Genomic DNA, 25,178 nt, shown 5'->3' on the forward strand with positions numbered 1-25,178 from the left:
AAAAACTAGTGTATGCTATGCATATAAATCAGATTCATTCTATAAGTGTTGAAGAGAAGTTAGTTACGATTGAAAGAGAGATCACTTGACAACAGTTGACTACATAATGTAATAAGCTAATTGTCTAATAAAATTGGAAAAACTAATCCATAAAAGTGACCACCAAAGAAAGCAACTCCCCTTCAGTTTTTGTCTACGTATTATTTTCTTCCAGTATGACATAATTTCACGAAATGGGTTTAATAAACACTCAACTCAACTGATGTCTCAAATCTGTTCCATTTCCTCGATCTTTAAAGAAACAACCATTTAGTGTTCTTTAAGATAGAAATCAAGTTTGTTTACATTCCACCCACTAACCCCCCCCCCGCCCAAAGTGTGTTTGGTCATCAAGATTTTTATAGCAAGATTCATCTGTGCCACTTGTGTTATGTGTCGGTGCCACTTGTTTTGTGGATACCAAAGTAAGTAGCTAACTAAAGTCTATGTTGCCTATGTAACTGGGCTACTGGCCATATAAATTGTTCAAACATCTGTGTTGCACAATGAACCTCAAAAGTGTGAAAGCTAATCGACTTTATCATCATTCGAAGCAGATATACGTTTTGCCACTGAATATGGTTCCATTCACTCTAGTGCTTGCTACAAGTTAAACCCCCAAAAAATTCTCTCATAACTCTGCTTCTGATGGCATTACACTAATTAATATATAAGATTACTACTGGAGTTCAAGTTCAAATCAAGAATATTTGGATGGTAGAAATTTAAGCAACGAAGAAAGATAATATTCTCATGTACCTTCCAAGTTGATGGAGTTACCTTCATCTTTCAGTGCATTACAAACCAAACGAATCAGGTATATATCTCACACAAAAGTAGTATTTGAAGGGTAGGATGTAAGCAGATCCATCTTGTCTTTGTGTAGGCCTAAATAGCTAGACTAAAACAAGCAAATACTTTATTAGAACATTACATAAAAATGTTAAGAAGGACCTGTTATTGAAATGGACCCATGAGCAGCAGAATGGGGCCAAGAATCAATCAGACAGTAAAGCAGTGGATCAAGACAACACCTATAAGAAAAAAGGAGATATATTATTGACTTTAAAAGCAATATGCTTCGGTCACCATGAAGGTTACGACTAAATTATTCGGAGATCACACAATATCATAAAACTCAAAAGTTGATCTAATGAAGCTGTTGTATTCAGATACAACACAACCCATTTATCCCAAACTAATTGGGGGCACACGCTTGTATCTATGACCAACTCTTTTTCCTCAATTGTGCAGTTTTAGCTTCTCTTGAAAGATACCACTCCAACCTTCTTTCACCCTAAATCAAATTATGGTATTCAAGCCACCCTTTTGCTCTTCAACCCGAATGGGAAGATCGACAAGTTAGAAGGAAATATTTTTTGTATAAACATGTTTGAGTCCGACATCGACTAGTCTTGGACCATTTCTCCTCCATATATGTGGAAGTTCCCTTCTATGTTAAAGGGCTCTTTTAAAAAGTAATCTAAAAGGGTTCTACATATTCTCATAAGACGCATGGAATTGGTAAAGCATTTTATTTGAACAAATATAGAACCAAAATCAACGGCTTAGTCTCTATTACCGGTTCTCCCTCCTGAGTTGAGACCAATCTATTTCCTCTCCTCTTCAGTGGCCATTGAAGCATGAAGTGGATACGACCGTGATAATGATACATACTATATTTGCACATAATGATATCCTTTTTCTTCCATACCAAGTTGGGAACTTCTTGTCACGTGAAACCTAAAACTGAGTTTTAACATGTAGTTAGCATGCACAATCTATCTCATTAGTCCCTTTTGAGTTCCACATTGGCTAGAAATGGATCATTTATCTTCAATATATATTGGAACGTAGATTTCTTTTCTACTCAAGGCCTCTTTTGGGTTCCATGTATTTTCTTAGTCCTTGGTCCTCACCTCCAAATTTAAGATATATTATCTACGTAAATAATGTGATGATAGCAAGCCTTCTCCAAGAATAAAACGGCTGATCAACAATTAAACAACTTCAGAATTAATGAACACCAACAAAAGAGGAAATTAGAGAAAAGGTATTCCTACCAATGTTTACTGCAAATAAATTAAAATGCAAGTGTAAGATTACACAAGATTGAAAGATCCCACATCTATACCACATTCTGAGCTGGCTTACACAAAAACAATGAATAACATAAAGAAAGGAACAAAAAAAACCATATTGTAATATAACAGAAATTTTTTGAACTTAGGAACTACTTCGGGAGAGTAGTAGGTAACACGTGTTAACCTCTTAATGTAGAATGGGTGTAACAAAATCACAGTCCGAGCCAGCTAACAAAAATTGGATTTTTGTTCAGGACAAAGGACATCTTAAGATAAACCTCTCCTAGTTTCTGCAGAACTCAAAGGTTTTTCCTTTTCTCGTGAACTGGTAAAGATTGATTCTTGACACCCTCGTGAAATCTTTTGTTTGGTCACTCCCGCCTTTTTTAGGCTACCTTCTTTTCCAAATCTGACATCCCATAAGCAGAGCAAAGTTCAAATTTCAATCCATGATGTACAAGTAATTATGAGAGCACTTCCTGGATTTAAAGATTTCAGCTCTGAAAAAAAGGAAATACCTATCTTCTGAATCCAAAGATGTTGATTCTTTCAACTGGGCATGCTTAAAGTCTAAGACACCGAGTTATTGGACGTACCTAACGGGTGACCCAATAAACAAATCACGAGGCCTTAGTGTTTTGATATACTAATTAAGTTCATATGTCAAATATATTACTTCCATTTGTTTGGAACTTTGATATGGTATTAGAGAAGATTATACCGTATAAGACGTCATCCAACTATCCAAGATATGAAAAATACTTGTAAATAGGACGACTAATGGTTCTTGGAGATTCTGATTCTTCCACCATGCTCGAGATAGTTTTTGTCCTGCTCATTTGTGGTGCTTAAGGAGACAAATCATCCAAAATTCTTCTCGTTTGGCCAGCTTTATAGGCCAACTAGCAGGACTCCACCTCATCCCACTGTTCCTGGAGCCTATAAAAGACACACATTGTCACCTATAGACACATATCAGCTCTTGCGCCTACACTTAGAAGAGTGGGTTCTTTCCCTCCCAAGTCTCACCATATTTTGCCTAGCTTTCTGTCATCCCCACTCCTCGTTTTTCCTTTGCATTAGAAGACATAAGCTCAGCCTTGTTTCAACTTTCTTGAGTGTTAATTTGTATGGCATCTAGCTCAATGTCTTCACGTGGATCAGGTTCATGGACTGACAAGCAGAACAAGGCCTTCGAAAAGGCGCTCGCTGTGTTTGACAAGGACACCCCTGACCGCTGGCACAATGTCGCAAAGGCCGTTCCTGGGAAAACGGCACAGGAAGTGGAGAGGCATTTTCAACTCCTTGTGGAGGATATCAACAGCATCGAGAGTGGTCGAGTTCCTTTCCCTAAATACAGGACTACTAAAGGGGCATAATTAAGGTAACATTTATAATCCTACAATGAGCCGGGTTCATTCGTATAGTATGAAGTCCTTCACCTTGTATAGTGTCTAGACACCTAAGTAACCCCAATAGCAGATACATTCACATGTCTAACATGTTGCATCTACCCTCAAATTCACAACATTTTACAGAAAGAGGTAACTACAACCCTCTTGGTATATATCATATACGAATTAAATAGTCATCTGGGGCAATGAATCTAATTTGGCTAGCTGTGTAGATCAGACACTTAACTAGTCATGAAAATTTTAGCTAGTCGTGTGGAGACATTAGTTTGAACAGAAGTTTGCTACCGTAAAAGCAGCAAAAAGACATTCTTGAAAATTTTGCAAACCAATTTGACAGCAATCATGTGATTTTGCAGCTTTCACATCACCAAAGTGGATATTGAAGCCACACCCTAGTAACAGAACTACATACATTGCAACAAACGCATGCATGAAAAGCATATATTTCAATAAAATGCTATATTTCCTGTTAAAATCATGAACCTGTTTGACTATGATGCAGGATAATGAACGTCTCCATGAAAGCAAGCATGGATGATGGACAAGTAGCAATAACAAAGATCCAACGATCGTCTTCTTCAGTACAATTAATTGTAACTAGTATGGGGGAATCATTAGATTGATTCCTTGATGTATTTTGATTTTCTGCTACAAGTTGGCAGATCTCTCTCGTTCTTCATTTATTTTGGCTAAATGCACATCGTCCTTCGAATGCAAATAAGGCGAAATGTGCTTTTCGATTTCTTCTACGTATTCATTAGCATTTTGTCGATCAATAGCAAATCAACTAATGAAATATGTGTTTATTATTTGAGTTCTGATCTAATTTCCTATTCGATCTAGTGAGCAATATTACGTAAGGAATCTGAAAATCAAAAGAAATTAAACAAGAAATTACTTGAATTATAAGTTACCGTTCTAACGATTCTGTAACCTTTGATGACAATATCGCCTCCAATTCATCGCCATGGATGGAACTGCAATCTGCAAAGTAGAAAGGCGGGAAAACGATGGTCCTTCACTAGAGACGAAGGATTGCATCCAGGACCATTGATTGGTGTTTGGACTCCTAATTATCAGTTTTCAAATCTCAAGGTGAAATTGATTTTTAAGTTTTTTAAATAATCATATTTGATAAAATATATATATATATATATATATATATATATAAAACTTAAAATTATAGTATTTTGTTACAACTTATTTTTTACAACCTTTTTTAAATTCCACGTTCCAATTACATAATACACATTCAGGGACTGTTTGTTAGTTGCTGAATGGTATGGTACATAATGAGTAAGTGATCAGAATGATTAAGAGTGAGCATAGGCGGGTACCCGCCCTATTTGACAGGAACCGGAACCGACGGTTCTTGAGATATTAAAACTGGAACCGGTTAGAGCGGTTTTTGAATTTTTGGAACCGGGACCAGAACCGTCGGGAACCGGTTCCGGTTCCAGGTACCCGCTTCCTAAAATATTAAAATTTTGTTATTTAGAAACAAAAGATAAAACATTGTCAAAACACTAAATAAATAAACATGAATAAAAATTATATGAAATAATGATTACAAATATTGTTTAACGATTACAAACCATAATAAACTAATAGTAAATGTTGAAAGTTTAACGATTATATACTATAACTGTAAATATTCAAAGTTTAACGATTACATACTACGAATCAAATTAAACACACAATTTGAAAAAATGTGAATCATTTTATCTCAAATTCTGAATCTCGTTTCAACTTCTTGCATACTCATCGCATCCTCAACCTCGTACGGTACCTATAAATAATTGAGTGTTAAAAAAACTACACAAATTTTATATATAAAAAATTGCATAAACTTTGTATTAAAAACTGCACAAATTATATAAAAAAATTTCACAAATTATATTAAAAAATTTAATTATTTTTTTAATTGAAAAATATCGGGTACCTGTCGGTTCCGGTTCAGGGTACCCGGTCCCGACGGGTAACGGTTCCGAAAAATTGAGAACCGGAACCATTCTCTATCGGTTCCGTATTTTAGGAACGGGATTGGAACCACTCATATCGGTTCCGGTTCCGGTTCCGGAACCGGCAGTTCCAATGCAGTTCCAGTTCCGCAAGTGGGTACCCGGTTCCGCTGCTCACCCCTAAAAATGATTAAGATGCTCTCATGATATAATGTAAAATCAAATATAATTGTTTGGTAGTTGTTTATAATGAAATTAGGGCGCTGAATGGTTAAAGGAGACCCATTATACAAAATCATTCAGCGGGTTTTAGAACCATTAAGAGACAGACCTTTTTTTTGTCAAACAAGATTCACCTCTTAAGGATTCAGAAGTTGTCTCTTAATGAAAATATTAAGAGGTAAACAAACAACCTCCAAGTCTTAGCAATATTATATATACATTTAAATACATGATAAACGTTGACCTATACTAATACAGTATAATACGTTATAAAGTATGTATTATCTTTTTGAATGACTGAATTATATTAACTTTTCATTTGCGATTAATAATAAAATTTTGTATTATGTTACATTGCATGAGTTCATAACTAGTTATAAAAATTTGTTTTTTTTTAAAAAAAATAACAGTATTATTAAGCAAATATGTTAAAGAAAATACTGAACATGCCTGCAAGGTGTAGAGGCCAAAGGGGACACGAAACAAAACAAAAGCTAACGAAAATATTACAAAACAAAGACCACGAAGGTGATGATGGTGTGTGAGTTTTATTTGTTGTATTTGCCGTATATAAATATTATGTATTTAAAAAAAAAAAAAAAACAAGACCACACAGGTGAATCAAACCCGAAAATGGAAAAGAGAGTGTTTAAATTACGAGATGGGAGAAATATCTTTGCGATCAGCAGCTCTCAATTCAAAGACTACGAATAACTGATTATTAAGACAATCCCTAATGATAATCGAGGGCAAATATTTGATTTACCCATTCAAAGCAATTTACGTGAATGATTCTCTGTAATAGAAATAGGAAACATCATGTTTTGGGTACAAGTTTTTCTAACGTTTATTATTTTTATCAGAAAAAATAGACATGTTTGTATGTTGCTTCGATCTCTTACTGATTTTATAGTAAACTTTATATATTCAATTGTTTTTATAGCGTTTTGTACATTATATACAAAACACTCCGTTGAATGTTTCAGTCAGAAAATGTGAATCTCAAAGAAAACTGAATATACGAATTCTCTCCCAATTAGCTGGACCATTGTTGGGATGATTTAATTATGCACACGGTCTTTGGTTGAGGTTCATAAAGACCCGAATCTACTAAAGAAAAGAATAAAAGATGCACTTGACTTGTTCATGCATGCTCGACTTGGTCCAGGGGAAATCCTCGACGGGTACGAAAAATGCGTTTAGAAAAAAAAAATTAATTATTTTAAAATAAAAAGAAAGAAACGAGTTTTTTCAGTAAAAAAAATCCTTAAGTTTCAAAAACACATAATGACATGACCGACCACATGTAATCATAGTTCATGACAAATTTTAAAGTATACAAATTATTAAGCAACAAAAAATATACAAATTAGATTGTATATTAAAATATATGTTGGTTATTATTAAGGGCGGCAATATCATCCTCATCCTTGACTTTAAACCTTAACCCGCTTTAGATAGGAAAAACAATATCCATCCACACCACTTACCCAATTAGCTGGAGATCCTCATCCTGTTAGAGGCGTGTACCTGCTGACGGAGTAAATTTTTCATCAGTAGAGCGATTCATCTAACAGTGAATGGACACTAAACGAAATAAAGATAATGTTTGGTTTCGTTATAGAGGTGATCATTTGCAGACATGGGTTGGGCTCTTGCTGAGCCTAACTTATTTTTTTGTCCAACGGGCCTAATATTATAAACCCAAGTTTTTTTTTTTTCTTTTTTCTGGGAATAACTTGTCATTACCTGCCTTGTAAACAGACCGGGCTTGCCCACAGGCTAACAGGCCTGAAAAATGTAACTCATATAAATCTATAAACTTGATCACGAGCAATTAATTAACAAATATGAAACCAAAAAATAAAGAAAAAACACCGTTGCAATTAAAATTTTAAACAACATATAATGACATATGGATCTCAAAAAGTGGAGAAAGAAATTAAAAACAAATAACCCCTTAGCCTTTTGGGTTCTCAAGAATAACTAAAGAGTCTCATCTTATAACTTTAATAATTTAATTTTAAAATAAACTAGTATAATTTAAATTAAACATAAAAAAATATTAATTATAAAATATAAACGGCTTGAATGATATGTCCATATTTATTTTTACATTGTCCACGTCCGTCCATTAATATTAACGAACAAACTCGGACCCGTCCATTTTCTCGATAATGGTTGTCCAAGCTCGTATTTCTAGCGGATCGGATGGACAAGATTTAACGGGTCATCGTGCCCATGAACAACTCTAGCCGGTTATGGTGAAGAATGAAAATGTAACTACTATTATTATAAAATATAAAAAAATTTAATTATATAGCTTTTCAAAATAAAACTCTTGAATACAGCCGTTTCTATAGTAAATGTTGTTTTTGATATAATTTATTTATTACAAAAATAAATTGAGTAATATATAGAAATTCATTTTGAAGTGGAATCATGGATTTTGAAGAATTTGTTATGTTCAAAATATTTAAAGAATCTGTTGAAGATCCTATAAAAATCGTGAATATACAAAATTTTTAAACACCATAAAACTGATCATTGTGATATTGTAACTTAAGATCACAATGATCAGTTTTATAGTTAATCAAAACCATATATCCCACAAAATTCGATCCAATTGGTTTTTGGGTTAAGCAATTCGATTCACACAAAATCTTTATCCAAAAACCGAACGAAATAAACCAAAACCAAGTAAACCGAACCTAGGTTCAATTCGGTTATTAGGTAGTTTGAAAAAAAGCCGAGAACCGAAAAACACCCAACAAGAGTGCGACTTAATCCCACAATTTCTTTGTAATTTCGATCATCGTTGCAACTAAATTTACTCTAAAAATAAAACTTCTACCAAAAATAACGACCATCCCGCAACGATAAACAAAAAGGTACATCTTCGAAAAGAAAACAAGCTGGCATAGGATCGGGGTATGACCGTCACCCACTAAACCAACTTGAATACTGAAATTCGACTTGCTCATGCATTTCTACTGACTTCATAGATTCTACGCTTGCACATCTGGGTTAGACATCAAGTCTACGTACATCTTATCCCTCTCAGACCCCGCTTTCTGCAAAGCAGAATATACTGAATTTGTATTCTTTCGTCCGTAGATTCTAGAAAAGGGTCTTATACATGAAGAGGATGACGGCAACTGGGCATCTGGCTTATTATAGAAGAAGCAAGAAACCGTAACTAAAAAAACCAACATCAAAGAGTCTCGGCAATGAAGGTTTCCGATCAAAAAACAAGTAATTTGTGAACCTCAAGAACCTGATTGAATAATAATATGGAATCGATTCTGCTAGAAAGATTTTACCAAGATCTTTGGATAGCAGAACAGCTTGCTTGTTTCATTTTTTGCGGATTTTGACATCAAGAGTCCACTGAACCTTGCCCTCCGGCAAAGGAAGGGATTTGGGCAGTCGAAGTGGCACTTCGAACTCCCCTAAAGTCGACAATGGAGACGTTAATTGAAGGTTTTCAGGCTCGATGTGCACACCAAGCTGTCTTGCCACCTGCCAACATCAGTAAAAATTCAATAATTGATAACCAATTGATAAACACGTTGAATTAATGAAAAATGATTGATCTCTGCTAATACAACAAAATACTGTAAAAATTTCGAATTTTTCTTAATGACAAAGGATTACATTAAATTTCCCATTCTCGGTCTAGAATAGAACTTTACATCCCGCTGCACCGCACAAGTACAATACCGGTCATTAAATGCAACAAAGTTTGTCTCGATTCCTATTTTAGTGTAACAACGAATTTTCAATCCATGTAACAGAGTTTCAAAATTTCATAGTTAACAGAAGAAAATTTCAAAAAGAAAAACTGATGACGTGGATGTCAAGTTCATCACCCACTCCTCAGTAATCTTTCATAGACAACTCGTAAAAGGGTATCAATGTAATGGAATGTTACAAGATTGGCAAGTTACCTACCGGTCAAAATAGGAAATTTTGCAACGTTGTTACATCAATTGAGAAAAGAAATTAGTCGTTACAATAGGAACTAAACCAAAATTTGTTGCATTCTGTCCAAAAATAAATGAAAAAAGATAGTAGAGAATAAATCAAACCTCGGATATAAGTTCATCTTTGTCCACAGGTGAACGCAGTTCAGTATCTATCTTTATAAATCTTCTCAAAACCTACAAGAGACATCAAACAACTCAGACAACTGTTTAATATGGCAATGACTATATATATATAGAGAGAGAGAGAGAGAGAGAGAGGGAGGTTCAAACGAGAACAGTGACTAAATAAAAGAACAGAACGACTAAATCACGTTCAAAATCACATGTGATTTTACACTAAGGGTCAACGTAAAGGTATGTATGCAGGGGCCGTGGCCCGCGACCTCAGGTTGCGGCCAAAGTCGCGTGAATCAAATGTGATTTTACACATGATTTTTGTGTAAAATCACATGTGCTCATACCGTTTTCTTATTATCTTATTTGGTTACTGTTCTCGTAGGACTCTCTCTCTATATATATAATGCTTGTCTCCCCAAACCTCACAGATTAGGATAAAAAACATCTTCCAGGAGGAACAGACATAGGCATCAACACCAATAAGTAAATAACTATGATTTATATCATGAAAGACAATCGCAAAATTAAACTTGAAAGAAAACGAAGGGGATCCCAATTGAATTTAATTGGTAAATGACGTTTGCTCAAAACCTTTAAGAGTCCACAAGCTTATCATTAACATTAAGGGTGGTTTGGTACGCATACGGGACAGGCAACATAACGTAGGTGGGTGAAGGAACCGTGCAAGGTTTTAGTTGGCATGGGTAGTTTAGTAATGTACCAATCTTGTAAGATCTCTCTAATTTAGGAGCTCACATCATTAAGGGTGCATTAGTATGCAAGACTAAATGTGACACTTCAAAAACTTGTCCCACGTTTGGCGCCACATTAGACTTGGGACAGACAAGAATTGAGCGGGACAAAAACGCATTTTTTCCGTCCCACCAAGATAGGTGGAAAAAAATTCAGAGAGTTGGGATAAGATTGGTAAATTATTAAACTATCCATGTCAAATTAAAACCCTAAAATCATCTAGAATTCTTTCACCCGCCTACCTCACTCTTGAAAATCCATTCCTGCAGCGAACCAAACGCACCCTAAGAGAACTACAATCGAACATTTAAACAAGCTAGAGAATTAAACTACAAACCAGCCTAGCATTTTCCAGTCGTCTTGCTGCCGTTCGATATTCTTTCATTGTGTCTTCCTCGGTCTTTGGAACTACCTTCACCTCTTCAACTTCCTTGCGCTGATATAGCTGGTCGAAAATAGATGTTCGAAGGATTAGCATGATTACCCAATAAGGCAATAACAACATAAAAACAAATCCCAAAGGCTCTATCATGTCAAATTTCCCATTTGTTTTTTGAAAATGATTAAATTTTGTTCGTAAAATTCATGAAGAATTGTTCTCCCCCTGCCCTCACTCGATTCAAAATCATATTAAATCTTCAAATGTCAATCACAAAGCCCAGTTCATGACGAACACATAATTAGACAAATGCTCAGTTGGCTCAAATAAACTCAAAAGAGATGCAGACATCAAGAAAACTACCTTCCTCTGCTCGCTGATGAGATAAGCAAATTTATCGATGTTTGGGACTGCAAGCAACTTGGGCATCAGATGGTTGCGAAAATGCCCAGGAGCAACTTTAACGGTTTCACCTGCTTTCCCCAGCTTGTCTATAGTCTGAATTTAACAAAACAAATAATAACTTCATTTAGTTTTATGGAGTTTGCACAACTGCCAATAAGGTTTTGGACCTTCGGGATCCTCCTCAGAGGTCAGCGGTTTAAGTCCTGAAAGGCCACTAGGGAACTTTCTGGTTCTCCAGGTCCATGGGATTAATCAAGGTGGGGGCAAGCTGACCAAACACCCATGGTTAACAGAAAAACAATAATAATTTCATTTCATAGTGGGAGGGAAGGAGTCTCAAAAGCTGATCTACTTACAGTTGTAAGTATAACTTCCAATTTTCTGTATCTAACACCTTGACCAGCATAGAATAATGGATGATGCAGTTCACAATCACAGTTCTTGAAGAGCGTCGTATCTTTTAGAATCTTAGTCTGGCGGAGGATACTTCTACCATACTGGAGGTTAACCATCCTTCGTTTATATATTCAGTCGAACCCCAAAACGTTTATACTCCTAGAATAAGAAGCAATTTGTTAGAAAAGAACTGAAATAATTTGCAAGTTTTAACATAAATCGAAATTTGAAAACCTCAAATAAGCATATAATGTACATGATTGTCAGGCAATCATGAATTTATGATGATTTACTTCAACTGAAAATCAGAATTTTAGGGTTTTACATGAACCAACTAAACTCTAACCATCTGGAATTCAATCAAACCCTAGTTTACAGATAGAAGATTTTGAGATTACTTGGGAGAAGATCTCGTAATGTTGTCCTTTCGGTACTTGAAAATAAGAATGTTAGGGTTTACATCCACCAACTAAACTGTAATAATCTGAAATTCATTAAAACCTCAGTTTAGAGATTAAAGATTAAAGATATTTGAGATTTACTTGAGAGAAGATCTCGTTGTGTTCTCCGTTAGGCGGTGGTCGCCGGCGACGGGGCTTGAGAGGTGGATTCAGCCGTTCTGCTTCTCCAGTAAAGCAATGTTTTGTTTTCCCTACTATGATTTATCAGTGTTACTGAATTTCTAAAAGTGACCACAAGAGTTTTAATTATTCTATACCATGAACCGATCTATTTTATAATTTTCAAATCCACCACGAGAGTTTAGTAAATTATGAAACAACCCCAATATACAAACATTTTTACATACTTGATACCATCGAAAGAAAAAGAAATTGAAGTGCGGATAAAAGAAGCTGCGATTTCTTTTTACGGGGCATTTGGTTTCGAGTAAAGCATGGGAATGATAACGAAAAATATGGTTTGAGTGTAAGCGGCCGTTTATTAAACATTTATTTAGTAAGCGTTTATCAATAAAATTTAACATTATCACTTACTTATCGGGTAAAAATTTAGTCCATTAAAACAAGATTGTATGCAACAATTTATCCGGTAAGCGTTAACAATGGTAAAAGTCGTCATCATCACTTACCAGGTAAGACTTTCGGTTCTTGCGTTCACTCTTACCGTGTAAGATTTTTGGTCATTGTCATATTCGTCAATAAAATAATGCGATTTAATAAACGCTAACTCAAGTAAACGTTTGGTAAATATCCCTTAACTCATGCTTATGGAAATCGAGTCAAGGCTTAATTGATTTAGGTTCCATTCAAATATACAAAAGACAATATAGAATTACAGTCTTGAGATAAAATTACAAAATGGTTTTACGTAATTACAAGTTCAAATAAATAACAGGTTCAAAAAAATATAAATAAACAAAACCAAACCAAACACGAACATGATATAACTCCTCAGAAAACAGAATCCGAAAGGAATAAGATATAAGCAGACGTTATTTAGTAAACAATTCAACTATGTACGACCAAGTACATACACAAGCATACATTAATCGACAACTGTAACAAACAACAACAACATCGTCCCGTGAGTAAACCAACCTAACCTTTGAGACAATCGTTTATGCTAACTACAAATTACGGGGTAATAACCAGGGATTGGAAATAAGAACCGGACTCATTTGATAGAATAAAACGAGTCTTTACTAGATAACGGATGATGAATCTCATTCCCTGAAACGGGCTAGATTCCCCCTCAGTATTACACTAAAACAACTCAGGTAATGCGTTCCCTTTTTATGGATTCTTGACATACGTTAAAGCGTAAACTCATCTTTTTTATAGTATCCAAATGCTGGTTGTAGATCTTAATCAGAAACAACTGTTCGAAGGGGAAGTGAGCTCTCGATTCCCTTGTTCTCAGCAGCATTTCTCTCTGCCACAATCTTGGTCATTCCAAACATCTGGCAATATGCACGAGATCGTAATTGGTCAGTGCTGGAATTTGGTAACAGTTCTTACGATTCATCCATATAAACAAAACAAACCTTTGAGATGCTCTTTTTGAAGCAGGTCTTGTGTTCATCCATTGAAGCATGAATAAACTCATCGATGTGATCTTTCACATCCTGCAAGAAAGTTGCATCATCTGACTTCTTCTTTCGACATGAATCCATGGCTGGAGCTGGAGCAGAAGGAACCTGGCTTTTTTCGGTTGCCATCTTGGTACTACAGCATGACCAAAAACTTCAGTAAAATAGGCTTTCGTTTGAATGAGAAAACCAAGTTCGTAGTCAGAATAACTGATTTAGAGAACGAGACCAATAGCCTTATTGTCATATTCATGGGGATCACTTTTAACCGTATGCATGCAAAATCTTGACTACAACAAGGCGAAACATGAAGCAATTACCCATTTGGAGTTTGGGAAGAGGTCCGAGTCTATCAACATCTTGCTATATGCCGCAAATGGTGCCCATTAATTAAAGCAATGAAGTTGGAAGATGGTTGGAAATTGCTTGTGATGAGTGTTGTAAGAGTGCATTTGGGACACAGGTTATATTGGATAGGAGACGACTGGACTGGATGGGTGAGAGTGAGGTTGGAGGTGAAAGAATTGCAGAATGTTTTAGGATTTTAATTTGACATGTGTAGTTTAGTAATTTAAGTCGTATTTCATCTACTTGATTTTTGTTCCACCTATTTTGATTGGACAAAAAATTGCATTTTTGTACCACTCAGTCCCGTTCTGTCTTAGTCCAATATCCCACCAAACATGGAACAAATAATTTTTGTACTGTTGTACAGTCCTGTCACATCCTGTCACGCGTACCAAACAGACCCTAAAGAAATAAACTACATTCATTCCTTCAATGGGTTCAGTTTATTTTAGTTATTTTGGAACAGAATGGACAAATCTTGCCAAAGGGCTAGGATGGCCCATAATCAAGTCCTATAATCATATACAAAGATAATGAAAGGCTGGTTTTCATGGTAGATAAAACCATGATCTGCGATTCGACTTCTGGTTTCCATTTAACATCACTATCAATCCGGGTCTTTGCACGGCAGTGTGATCTTCTGATCATTACCAGTCTTCATCACCCTTCAATTGCTACTGTTCTTAAAAATGTAAACTAAAGAAATAAAGAATGTATGATGTTTAAACAAGGTTGGGCATATCTCGGTCATGTAATCTGATCTAAAATTGAGTCCTTTAAGTTGCATTTGATAGGCAGACGAGAATGGAAAGGCAGGAGTGAGGCAGGCGGTGAAGAATTGTGGAAGGTTTTAGAGTCTTCATTTGACTAGTTTAATAATTTACCAATGTTGTGTCATCAGATACCATCCTATCCCACCTAGATCCTGTCCTGTTCCAATCTGATGTCAATCCAAACGTGTGACAAGAAGTTTTTGCACTACTCTGTCCAGCTTACCAAACACCCTTATAGTCGTGCAAATCATCTTAATCGTGCCTAGGCCACTAGGGGTGCGTAAAAATCACACACACACACACACACATTGGGATATATCCTAAAGAGCCAAGCTAGTCATCAAGATAAAAGAACCCAACAAGTATCCAAAGAACATAGGAATCACAAATAAATATATACTTGCACAACCAAATATCATGTTAATTCAACTGAACATTGTCCACAATAAGCAATATTCATCAGTTCAAACTGGAATAAATTAAAGAAACGACTTCAAGTAGAAAATTTAATGATTTTAATAACAAAACCAAAGGAAAAAGAATCTAAATCGAAGGCTATTATCGTTCTTGATGTTCGAACTCAAGTAGAAATACATGATTCTTTCTCACTTTTTGGACTTTAAACGCAAGCAATAGATCATGTAAACGAATCCTAAGAAATTATCTCATAATTTTACTTTGCCATAAATCGCAAACGTTAGAAATTACAGGCAAGCTAACTAAACAAATTCTAAATGGATTTTTATATGAACTTTTCTTTTCACTAGGTTCGTAAATCACAATTTCATACCAGAAACCAATAACAGAACGTATCTGTTCATGAGTGTTCATCACAGATTCATCAAACACCTTTTCGAAGACAAATTAGGCCTCCCGTATGGTCATTATTTTGTTTCTAATTGTAAGTTTCATCAATTTCGGCAATCAATTCTTCAAAACCTAAACGAAATTAACTATGAACAAACCCTGGATGACTGAAACCTTGAATCTTCCAAAACCACATCAGATTAAGATCGAATTTTAAAAGTTCTACGACATCAGCGTGTAAAAAATTAATGATTTGACACTTACCGGAAGAACACAACTCTCCAGGAATTATCTTGCGAGACAAGCTTTGCTTGAAGTTCTTTTTTCTTCTGGAGAAATCTCTCCCCCCGCATTGTATATATCGGTCGGTGGACCTTCAAAAAACGTTGTCGTTTTATATCAAGGTCTTGAATATGGGCTGAATGTTGATCCAGCCCATTAGCTCTATTGACCCATTTATTTCTGGATCGACCAATTAAAACATTTGGGTAATACTAACTTGATGTGTACTTATTTGTTAGGGGTTGTTTGTTTACTTTTTAATAGTTCCATTATGTAGTGTTTGGTAAGCAGACTGGATGAGACAAGACAGGACGGTATGGGACATGACAGGACATGACGGGACATGACTAATTGTCTGTCCTATGTTTGGTACGACTAGGACAGGACATGACAAAACTATTAAAATGACCATATTACCTCTAAATGTTGTTCAATGTTATTTTATATCATATAATGATTGTAAAATGACAACAAATCAATCAAAATAGTGTCATTTTAACTTTAGTCCCATGTTGTTCCACCTTTTTTGGTGGAACAAGAAATATCAAGATTTGTCCCACTAAAATTAAAAATAGTCCCACTTTATCTCATGTTTTTTTTGTCAATGGCATGCCAAACATGAGACTATTTTTTTTGTGTCCCATCCTGTCCCATGTAGTCTGCGTACCAAACGCACCCTTAAGAGACAACATCTGAATCATTAAGATGTGAATCTTGTTTGACAAGAAAAAAGTCTGCCTCTTAATGGTTACAAAACCCTCTAAATGATTTTGTATCCTGAATCTCCCTTAACCATTAAGACCCATAATTTCATTGTACACAATTATCAAACAATTATATTTCATTTTGCACTATATCATGAGAGCCTCTTAATCATTCTGTACCAAATCATTCAGCAATTACCAAACAGCCCCTTAGTTCCAAGTTATTTGAAAATATTTGGACAAAAAATTATTTACCAAAAACTTCAACCAATTTTATATGGAACTTGTTTTTAAGTACATCAATCTCAACAGATATTTTTTATCTCACTCAGTGGGCCCCGAGACCAAACCCAGGACCTATATTATATCTGGACAAAGTCGTCACGTCCCTTTACCAACTAAGCTACAAGCTGAAGGTAGTTATTTGATAATATTTGAAGTATGATATTTCTGATGTTTTATATGTTTGTGAGATGTATAACATGCCAAATGTAATTTGATCTGTTATGAATACTGTGTTATCATTGTTATTCATGAAAAGCGTTGGTTTAGATCGATAGAGATGATAACCTGCTAGACATGATCGTCTGCACTTCCTAGAAAAAGCGGACTTGGACAACCATGCTAAAAAAATGGGTAGGCCTAGACTAACCTTTAATATTAATGGACGGAATGACAATTCATTTTGCATTATGAGTCATTGCAATGCCAAACAATCAAGTTTCAGAAGAAGAAAAACCGTATGTCCACGTAATGCTCAATCCTGACGTCTGCAAGACGTTGTTTATAAAATCTTGTAGTATTGAATAGAGATCTTTATCCAACTTAGGGACCGTTTACCAAACACTTAGCCGGTAAGTGCTTGCCGGTAAAATTTAACACTATTATTTACTTACCGGGTAAAATTTTAGTCCACCAAAACGACATCGTGTGCAACAATTTACTCGGTAAGCGCTTACTGTGGTAAGAGTCGTCGCCCTCACTTACCGTGTAAGACTCTTGATCATTGTCTCGTTCTTACCGGGTAAGATTTTTGGTCCTTACCATATTCATCCGGTGAGGTAATGTTACTTGATAAGCGCTTAGCTGGGTAAACGTTTGGTAAACGGCCCCTTAGAGAGAACTGTTTGCGTATTTAAAAACTCAATTATATTCTCTCCATCGCCCGAAAGTTTAATATATCTTTTGAGAGACCGACAAATGCTAAAAACTCATCCATATTTAAATATAAATCACTTGTGTTCTTCATTTATCTTATTATCATTTTAAGTGATTTACTGTTCGTGTGTGAAATTGTGAATAAAGAAAATTACAACAACTATTTTTATTGGGTCGATCAACCTTTAACCGCAAGGTTGCCCAAACAAAAAAGATATTATAAAAATAATTGTACTGATATTTATACAGTAACAGTTTTTCATCAAATATACCAAGATAAATCATGTTTTCAATATAGTTTATAGTATGTAATTATAACCAAAATAGTTTATTAATACGAAATATCAGTAGTCTTACTGGACATAAATAAAAATATTGATCTTAACTTTGTTCCACAAGCATTTTATCAAATTTTTTTACTGTTTAAGGATAATAAACAATTTTGTGAAAGTTCATGATAAGTTGGTGCCTTCATTTGAGAACCCACAGAATTGTGATAATCATGAGAACCGGTGTAACATATGCTATGTTACATGATTTTGTCCCATCTACGGCTTGGATTTAGTATATTGACTAATATATGTTTTGTTAGTTATATTTTTAATGTTGTACATACTTCAGGGGCTAGTTTTATCAATTATTTATAGTCAAGTTAGGTATGTATTCTCTTTGTTCTCTGTGTCTTGGTTCACGCTTTTCTTCAATGAAAGAGAGAGTATTCTATCTTGGTCTCAATCATCATCTTCATCATTGTTGCTATCATCCACCTATCTCTTCTAATTTGGTATCAGAGCATAGGCTTTTGAATCGTTTCATGGTATGTTATCAACATTAATTATTTTTTGCTGCTTTTGATTTCTTTTCTTTGACTTAAATCAACGAATATTCAACACCAATCACCACCGTTCTTCAACACCAATCGACGTCGCCTCCCATATTGGGTGCTCTATCTCCCTACTGTTCTCAATAGAACTCAACACAAGCATTCCCGTGTTCCCCTTTTTTATGGTATCGATTCAAACAATCATCTGCTTTCTAAATTAAGTATCTTAGATTGTTTACCATCTAAAATTATCAGCATTGCTATTGCTCTAATATTGATCATTGTTGCTTATCATTGGCTGATCTTGTCAACATCATTAGGGTTTATTGGTATTATTAGTACACTGTTGTTGCCCGTTGTCAACTGGTATGTGGTTATCTTTCAGAACATGGCAACACCTCTTGTCACACCTCACCATATTTCGATCACTCCCAATGGATCATACTCTATTTTATAGGCTCATCACATGACTAGTTACTTTTAATCTCGTAAGTTGTGGAGAGTTGTCACTGGGGCATTACTATCCAGAAGGAGAAAGAAAGCCGATAAGATTGATATTAGAGATGAAGATTGGTTGTGTAAGAATAGAGAAATTGTTAAAATTCTATGTAATACCTCGACACTCGAGATCAACTAATAGTTTGGTTTATTTGTTACCGGAAAAGAAAGTTGGGATTTTCTAAGGGACCTCTACACCACCAAGGATTTGGCCCATCAATACCAACTTCTTTCGACACTTCACAGCAAGTGCCAACAACTAGGCTAATCCATAAGCGCTTTTCTTATATGAAATGCAGGTTATATGAGATCAACTAACACTTGTTGGACCGACTCTTAAGTGTCAACAAGATGCTATGATTGTCGTTGCTCATCAAAAACAACAACTCGTGATCCTTCTCATGGCACTCCATAAGCGTTATGAACCCTTACGAGATTTACTCTTGCATCTCTCTTCTCTTCCCATACTTGAAGTTGTTGTTACTAAACTAATTTTTAAAGAAACAAGATTGGGTGTCTCTGTTTCACCTACTAATGGAATTTTGTTCACTCCTATTCACATAGGCAACTGAAAGTTCAAAAGAAGCAAATATCTTGTTATGGGCAACAAAAAACCTTTAGAGTGTGTTATCTATCATGATCCTAGCCATCAAATACTCTATTGTCCTAACTTCTTGCAAGTTTTGTGAGAGAAAAAATCACAAGCACCATGTATGTGATTGCTTCAAGAACCCAGATCGTAAAAAAGCTCTTGTTGGGTCCACTACGACTCAAAACTCCTTTACCATGCCTTTTGGGTCACCATAAGCTTAAAGTCTAATACTTATACTTTCAATGATGTGATTAAGCTTATGTAAAAAAGCTCTGGTTGTTGTGTACATGATCCTAGGATGAAGTAATTGGGATAGGCCGTAGAGCGGTCTGATGTTTGAGTTGGTCTACCTCTATATACCTAAAAACTTTATGCCCCTTTCATTTTCAACATCTGTTGATTTACACAACTCTTTTGATACTTGGAATTCAAGATTAGGACATCTTTCATTTGATATACTTAAATTACTTGTTTCATCAAATCACCTATTTCATCTGGTGTTTTAGGTTCTATTAAAAATGAGAAGTTATCTTGCTTGTCATGTCAACATGGAAAATAACATGTGTTACCTTTTTACACCAATGATATTACCTCTGTTGCAACTTTTGATTTGATACACTCTGATGTGTGGGGACCTTCTCCTCATGCTACCAAGGGAGGGTCCAAGTATTTTGCCATATTTCTAGATGGTTATACTCGTTTCACTTAGATCTATCTTATGAAACACATGTCTAAACTACCCCAAATATACATGAATTTCTTACGTATGATCTGAACCCAATTTACCGAACACATAAAAATCCTTCATGCAGATAATGTTGTTGATTACAAAGAACATTCATTCTTTGCATTACTTTGCCAACAAGGCATCATCTCCTAATATTCATGCCCTTGCACATCTCAACAAAATGGTAGGGCTGAACAAAAACATCGCCATATGTTAGATACGATTCATACCTTGTTGACCTTAGCAAATACCTAGAACGTTTCTAGGTTGAGGTTGCTCTTTTAGATTTTTACACCATTAATCATCATCTGACACCTCTTCACCATAATAAGTTTCCATATGAAGCCTTATATGGTATGCCTCCCGCCTATAATCTCCTCAAAGTTTGGGGGTGTGCGTGCTTTGTTCTAATTCAACCTCATGAATGTACCAAACTTCAACCTCATTAATATCGAACATAAAAGATATCATGTTGGGATCCTATCTCCAAACGACTTCGTCTATCTCTTCATGTTTAATCTTGTGAACACGATATATTCTCTTCCATCTCATTATTCCAGTCTTAATTCGACTCTCCATCTTATTTCTTTACTGATACATCCACTAAGTTGTTCCCATCGCCATCACCAACCTTGGAAAATGAGGACATTCCAAATTCTTCTATGCCCTTTCCTCACCACTCTTCACCTGAGCATTCTCATCAATCCTCACCAGCATCTACATTTGATCAAGTCTTAACAGATTTTCCTGAAACATTTGTTTCACCTGATGATCCTGCTCTAGATTAATCTGTAACATACACTTTCGCAAATACGTTGCAATTATCCCCTTTATACGTGTTTATGTGATCAAAACGTAAAATTTGGAAGCAAACCCTAATGCAATAAACTATATATGAAATAGTCGGAATCATCGTACGAGGCCCGGGGCAAAACAATTGGAAAGAAACGGGTCAAAAACATAAATATCTACGTTACGGATACATAAAAACTGACTTTTCTTGGAAGATATTTTGAGATATTTCTATTGTAAGTTGTAGATTATCTCTTTACGAACACGTGAGTGAAAACCACGTAAAAAACGGAGGTCCGAGCGAAAAGTTATGCGATTTTTAGTGATTAGTGGTCAAACMGAGTTTTCAGCCGAGTCAACTCAGTCCCAACTCGTAAAAGTCGGTTATACATGTTATTTACCTTCTTTTTCACCCAAAACAGACTCTCATCTCCAAAACTTACTACCAAGGGTGATTTTGGCTTCATAGGGGTGAATCAAGGTTGTTTCAAGGGGTTTTGCTTGATTTTTATGCCAAATTCATCCTCCAATTAAGGTATAACTATTTCATTAGTTAATCTCTTGATTTGAAGCTAGTTAGAGATGAAATCAATRAAACCTAATCTGAGTTATATTAGTAATATGTTGTATTTAGATTGGTTATAGCCTAACTAAGTTGTTATGATGCTTGATTGATGATTTGGAGCTTTCGAAAATGAAGAATATAGGTTGAACTTTGATTTTCTTCATTAATGACTATTTTGGTGAAATTTTTGAGTATTGATCTTGTAATCAATAATATAAACATGGTTAGATGGTATTTTGAWTGWTRGAATAAAGATTGAATCCAAAATATGGATTTTAGCCTATTTAGTTGGTGAATTTGACAGCACCAAATCTATCTGAGATGCTGTTTTGAATGTGCGATAACTTCTTAACCGTAGCTCGGATTGCTACGATTCTGGACATTTTAGAAAGTTTATATGAGATCTAAACCTGTCCTTTAGACACCTTTTAGAAATAAGGCTTCTAGGTTGGTTATAATTGCGTCTAAAAATTGATAAAAAGTTGATTTTGAGCTGTGAATTATAGTGCCTAAAATGAGTTTAAATTAAGTTTGGTTAAGTTTTGTTGTCGGATCTTTATGAAACTTTGGGTACATATTACAGGTGTTAAATAAGCTCACTTGGTCCTTCCAGAGTAACCGTTGGACGATGTTTAGATGTATATGGACGTAGAGCCTAAGTTGGCTCGATTTTTTAGTATCGAAAAGCATTGTGAGTTTATGGGGCTACTTAACTTGCTATTTGCTAGACATGTGTTATCTATTTGCTACTTGCTTCCACACTCATCCATGTTATGTCTTCTTATCAATTTCAAGAGATTATTGGCTATTGCACTCCGTCCTTCCATACATGCTACTCGGTGGTTACTTTGTGTTTCACCCGGGGAGGCATGCTTAAGCCCATATCAGCTGAGATTACTCGAGTATGGTGCGTATTTGACCATGCTAGAGTCCGGTCACGACATGGAAAATTGTCCTCTTCCATTAGAAAAATGCACAATTGGTTCCAAGTGGGTATTCGAAGTGAAGACAAAGTCTAATGGATGATTGATTGATATAAAGCCAGACTAGTAGTTAAAGGGTTCAATCAAGAATATGGCATAGACTATAAGAAGACGTTTGCTCTAGTTGCTCGAGTCACTTTAGTTCGTAACCTCCTTGCCATTGCGTGGTATGCAAATGACAACTCTATCAGATGGATGTTAAAGTGAAGACAAAGTCTAATGAGTCCGTTGATTGATATAAAGCCAAACTAGTAGCTAAAGAGTTTAATCAGGAACATGGCTTAGACTATGAGGAGACGTTTGCTCCAACTGCTCGAGTCACTTCATTTTGTCGCCTCTTTGCAATTGCAGTCGTATGCAAATGGCAACTCTATCAGATGGATGTTAAACATATTTTTCTTAATGATTATTTCTTCGAGGAAGTTTAGATGAAACCTCCTCCTAGAGTTTTCCATCCACCCAACTATGTTTGTCATCTACGAAAGGCTCTCTATGTCTCAAACAAACATCTAGATCTTGGTTTGAGAAATTCAACACCACTATTTTGTCATTAGGTTTTTTTGCCAACAATTATAATTCTGGTCTCTTCACAAGAACCACAACTGTTGGCACAATTCTTCTCCTTTTGTATATTGATGATATGATCATCACAATTAGTGACACGTATGGTATTATCAAATTGAAGGAATCTCTCAGCCAACATTTTGAAATGAAGGATTTGGGTGTACTTAATTACTTTTTGGGCCTCGAGATTCTTACACATGATGATGGCATCTACCTTTGTTAAGCCAAATATGCTACAATTCTTATCTCCTGTGCTGGTCTCACTGACAACAAAGTTGCATATACACCAATAGAACCCAACTCCCGACTTACACCAGGTGATGGGTCTCATCTTTCTGATCCTACATGCTATTGACAACTAGTGGGTTTGTTCGCGTATTTGATGATCACTCATCTAGATCTTTCCTTCGTCATTGATATTGTTAGTCAGTTTATGGCCTCTCCTTTGACGTCTCACTATGCTACAATTTCACGAACCTTGCATTACCCTAAAGGTACAATGTTCCATGGTCCGTATTTCTCCTCCTTTTCACCTCTTGAACTTCGTGCTTTCTTCGATTCTAACTGAGATGGGGATATTATTGATCGTCATTTTACTACCAATTAGTGCTTCTTCCTTGGGGAATCCTTTATCTCTTGGCACAATAAGAAACAACCTCTCACCTCGCGTTCTAGTATTGAGGTCGAGTACCATGCTTTTGCTGATACTACTCAAGAACTAGTTTGGCTTTGATGGCTTCTATTCGATATGGGACTTTCTCCTCTCTCAGCGACAACTATGTGTGTGATAATAGAAGTGCTATACATATTGCTCATAATGATGTGTTTTTCATGAATGTACCAAACATATCGAGATTGACCACATTTCGTTCGTCAACATGTCATTCGTAACACTGTTCGACTTCAATCTATCTCTTCTACTGATCAGACACCTAATATATTTACTAAAACTCACTATCCAAGGTGCTTTCACTTTTCTTCTTTCCAAACTCAACTTGGTCGTTCATCAACCACCTTGAGTTTGAGAGGGGGAGGCGTCTTAGTCATATTTATAATGGTGTACATACTTTAGGTGCCAGTTATGTCAATTATGTATGGTCAAATTAAGTATATATTCTCTTTGTTCTCTATATTTCAGTTCACGCTTTTCTTCAATGAAACAGAAAGATATTCTTTCTTGATATCAATTATCATCTCCATTATTATTATTATTATTTATTAACCTGGATATCCAACCCGCTATGCGAGCCGACTAATCCTAGGACGACCACCTGCTTTGCAGATAGCCCCGGAGTCACCGCATTTGAACCTCCGTGGCGACAAAGAGATTTTTATTCCTCCTTGGATTTGAATCTGAGACCTCCTAGTACTTTTGACCTTTGGAGCCAAGCTCAAACCAAACATGCACCACCCTTGTGGTTTATCATCTCCATTATTGTTGTTATCATCCACCTATCTCTTCTAATATATTCGTTTCACAATATGAACATTTTTTATGTGTTTATGAAACAAAAAGTACAACTAAAAAGTTTCATATTATAAACCGAATACATATCAAACAGATGCATTGTAAAACAAATATATATTAACCAATCTATTAATTTCTAGTTTTAGATAGAAAATAAATCATTTAAAATAAAACTTTATAATAAAAACATATAAAATTCTCAAATAATTAAACTGATGACAAGTAATCTTTTTATATATACTCTTCTATATATACAACTACTTTGATTTCTACCTAAAAGTTTT

At 35.4% G+C, this 25,178-nt stretch overlaps 3 protein-coding genes across 4 annotated transcripts; 1 reads left to right on the plus strand and 2 right to left on the minus strand.

Moving 5' to 3' along the window:
- The first annotated feature begins 3,127 nt into the window (after positions 1-3,127).
- On the plus strand, positions 3,128-3,502 carry LOC112507394 (protein RADIALIS-like 1). The gene has a single exon (XM_025111967.1). It carries the CDS (start codon positions 3,254-3,256, stop codon positions 3,500-3,502), a length of 249 nt encoding a protein of 82 aa, XP_024967735.1. The 5' UTR covers positions 3,128-3,253.
- Positions 3,503-8,501: 4,999 nt separating this feature from the next.
- On the minus strand, positions 8,502-12,592 carry LOC112507708 (50S ribosomal protein L9). Of its 2 annotated transcripts, XM_025112379.1 has the most exons (7): positions 12,303-12,408; positions 12,159-12,234; positions 11,721-11,919; positions 11,323-11,457; positions 10,918-11,025; positions 9,813-9,884; positions 8,502-9,243 (listed from the first exon to the last, which is right to left on the minus strand). In XM_025112379.1, exons 3-7 carry the CDS (start codon positions 11,874-11,876, stop codon positions 9,079-9,081), a joined length of 636 nt encoding a protein of 211 aa, XP_024968147.1. In that variant the 5' UTR covers positions 11,877-11,919; positions 12,159-12,234; positions 12,303-12,408; the 3' UTR covers positions 8,502-9,078. The 2 variants fall into 2 exon arrangements, with proteins under 2 accessions (XP_024968147.1, XP_024968146.1); XM_025112378.1 differs by lacking the exon at positions 12,159-12,234 and having other exon boundaries at positions 12,303-12,592.
- Positions 12,593-13,172: 580 nt separating this feature from the next.
- On the minus strand, positions 13,173-16,095 carry LOC112508023. Its single transcript, XM_025112803.1, has 3 exons — positions 16,003-16,095; positions 13,766-13,946; positions 13,173-13,681 (listed from the first exon to the last, which is right to left on the minus strand). Exons 1-3 carry the CDS (start codon positions 16,089-16,091, stop codon positions 13,586-13,588), a joined length of 366 nt encoding a protein of 121 aa, XP_024968571.1. The 5' UTR covers positions 16,092-16,095; the 3' UTR covers positions 13,173-13,585.
- Between the last annotated feature and the right edge of the window lie 9,083 nt (positions 16,096-25,178).

Source organism: Cynara cardunculus (assembly GCF_001531365.2).
Source record: "Cynara cardunculus var. scolymus isolate 2C chromosome LG 2, CcrdV1, whole genome shotgun sequence".
Taxonomy (NCBI): Eukaryota; Viridiplantae; Streptophyta; class Magnoliopsida; order Asterales; family Asteraceae; genus Cynara; species Cynara cardunculus.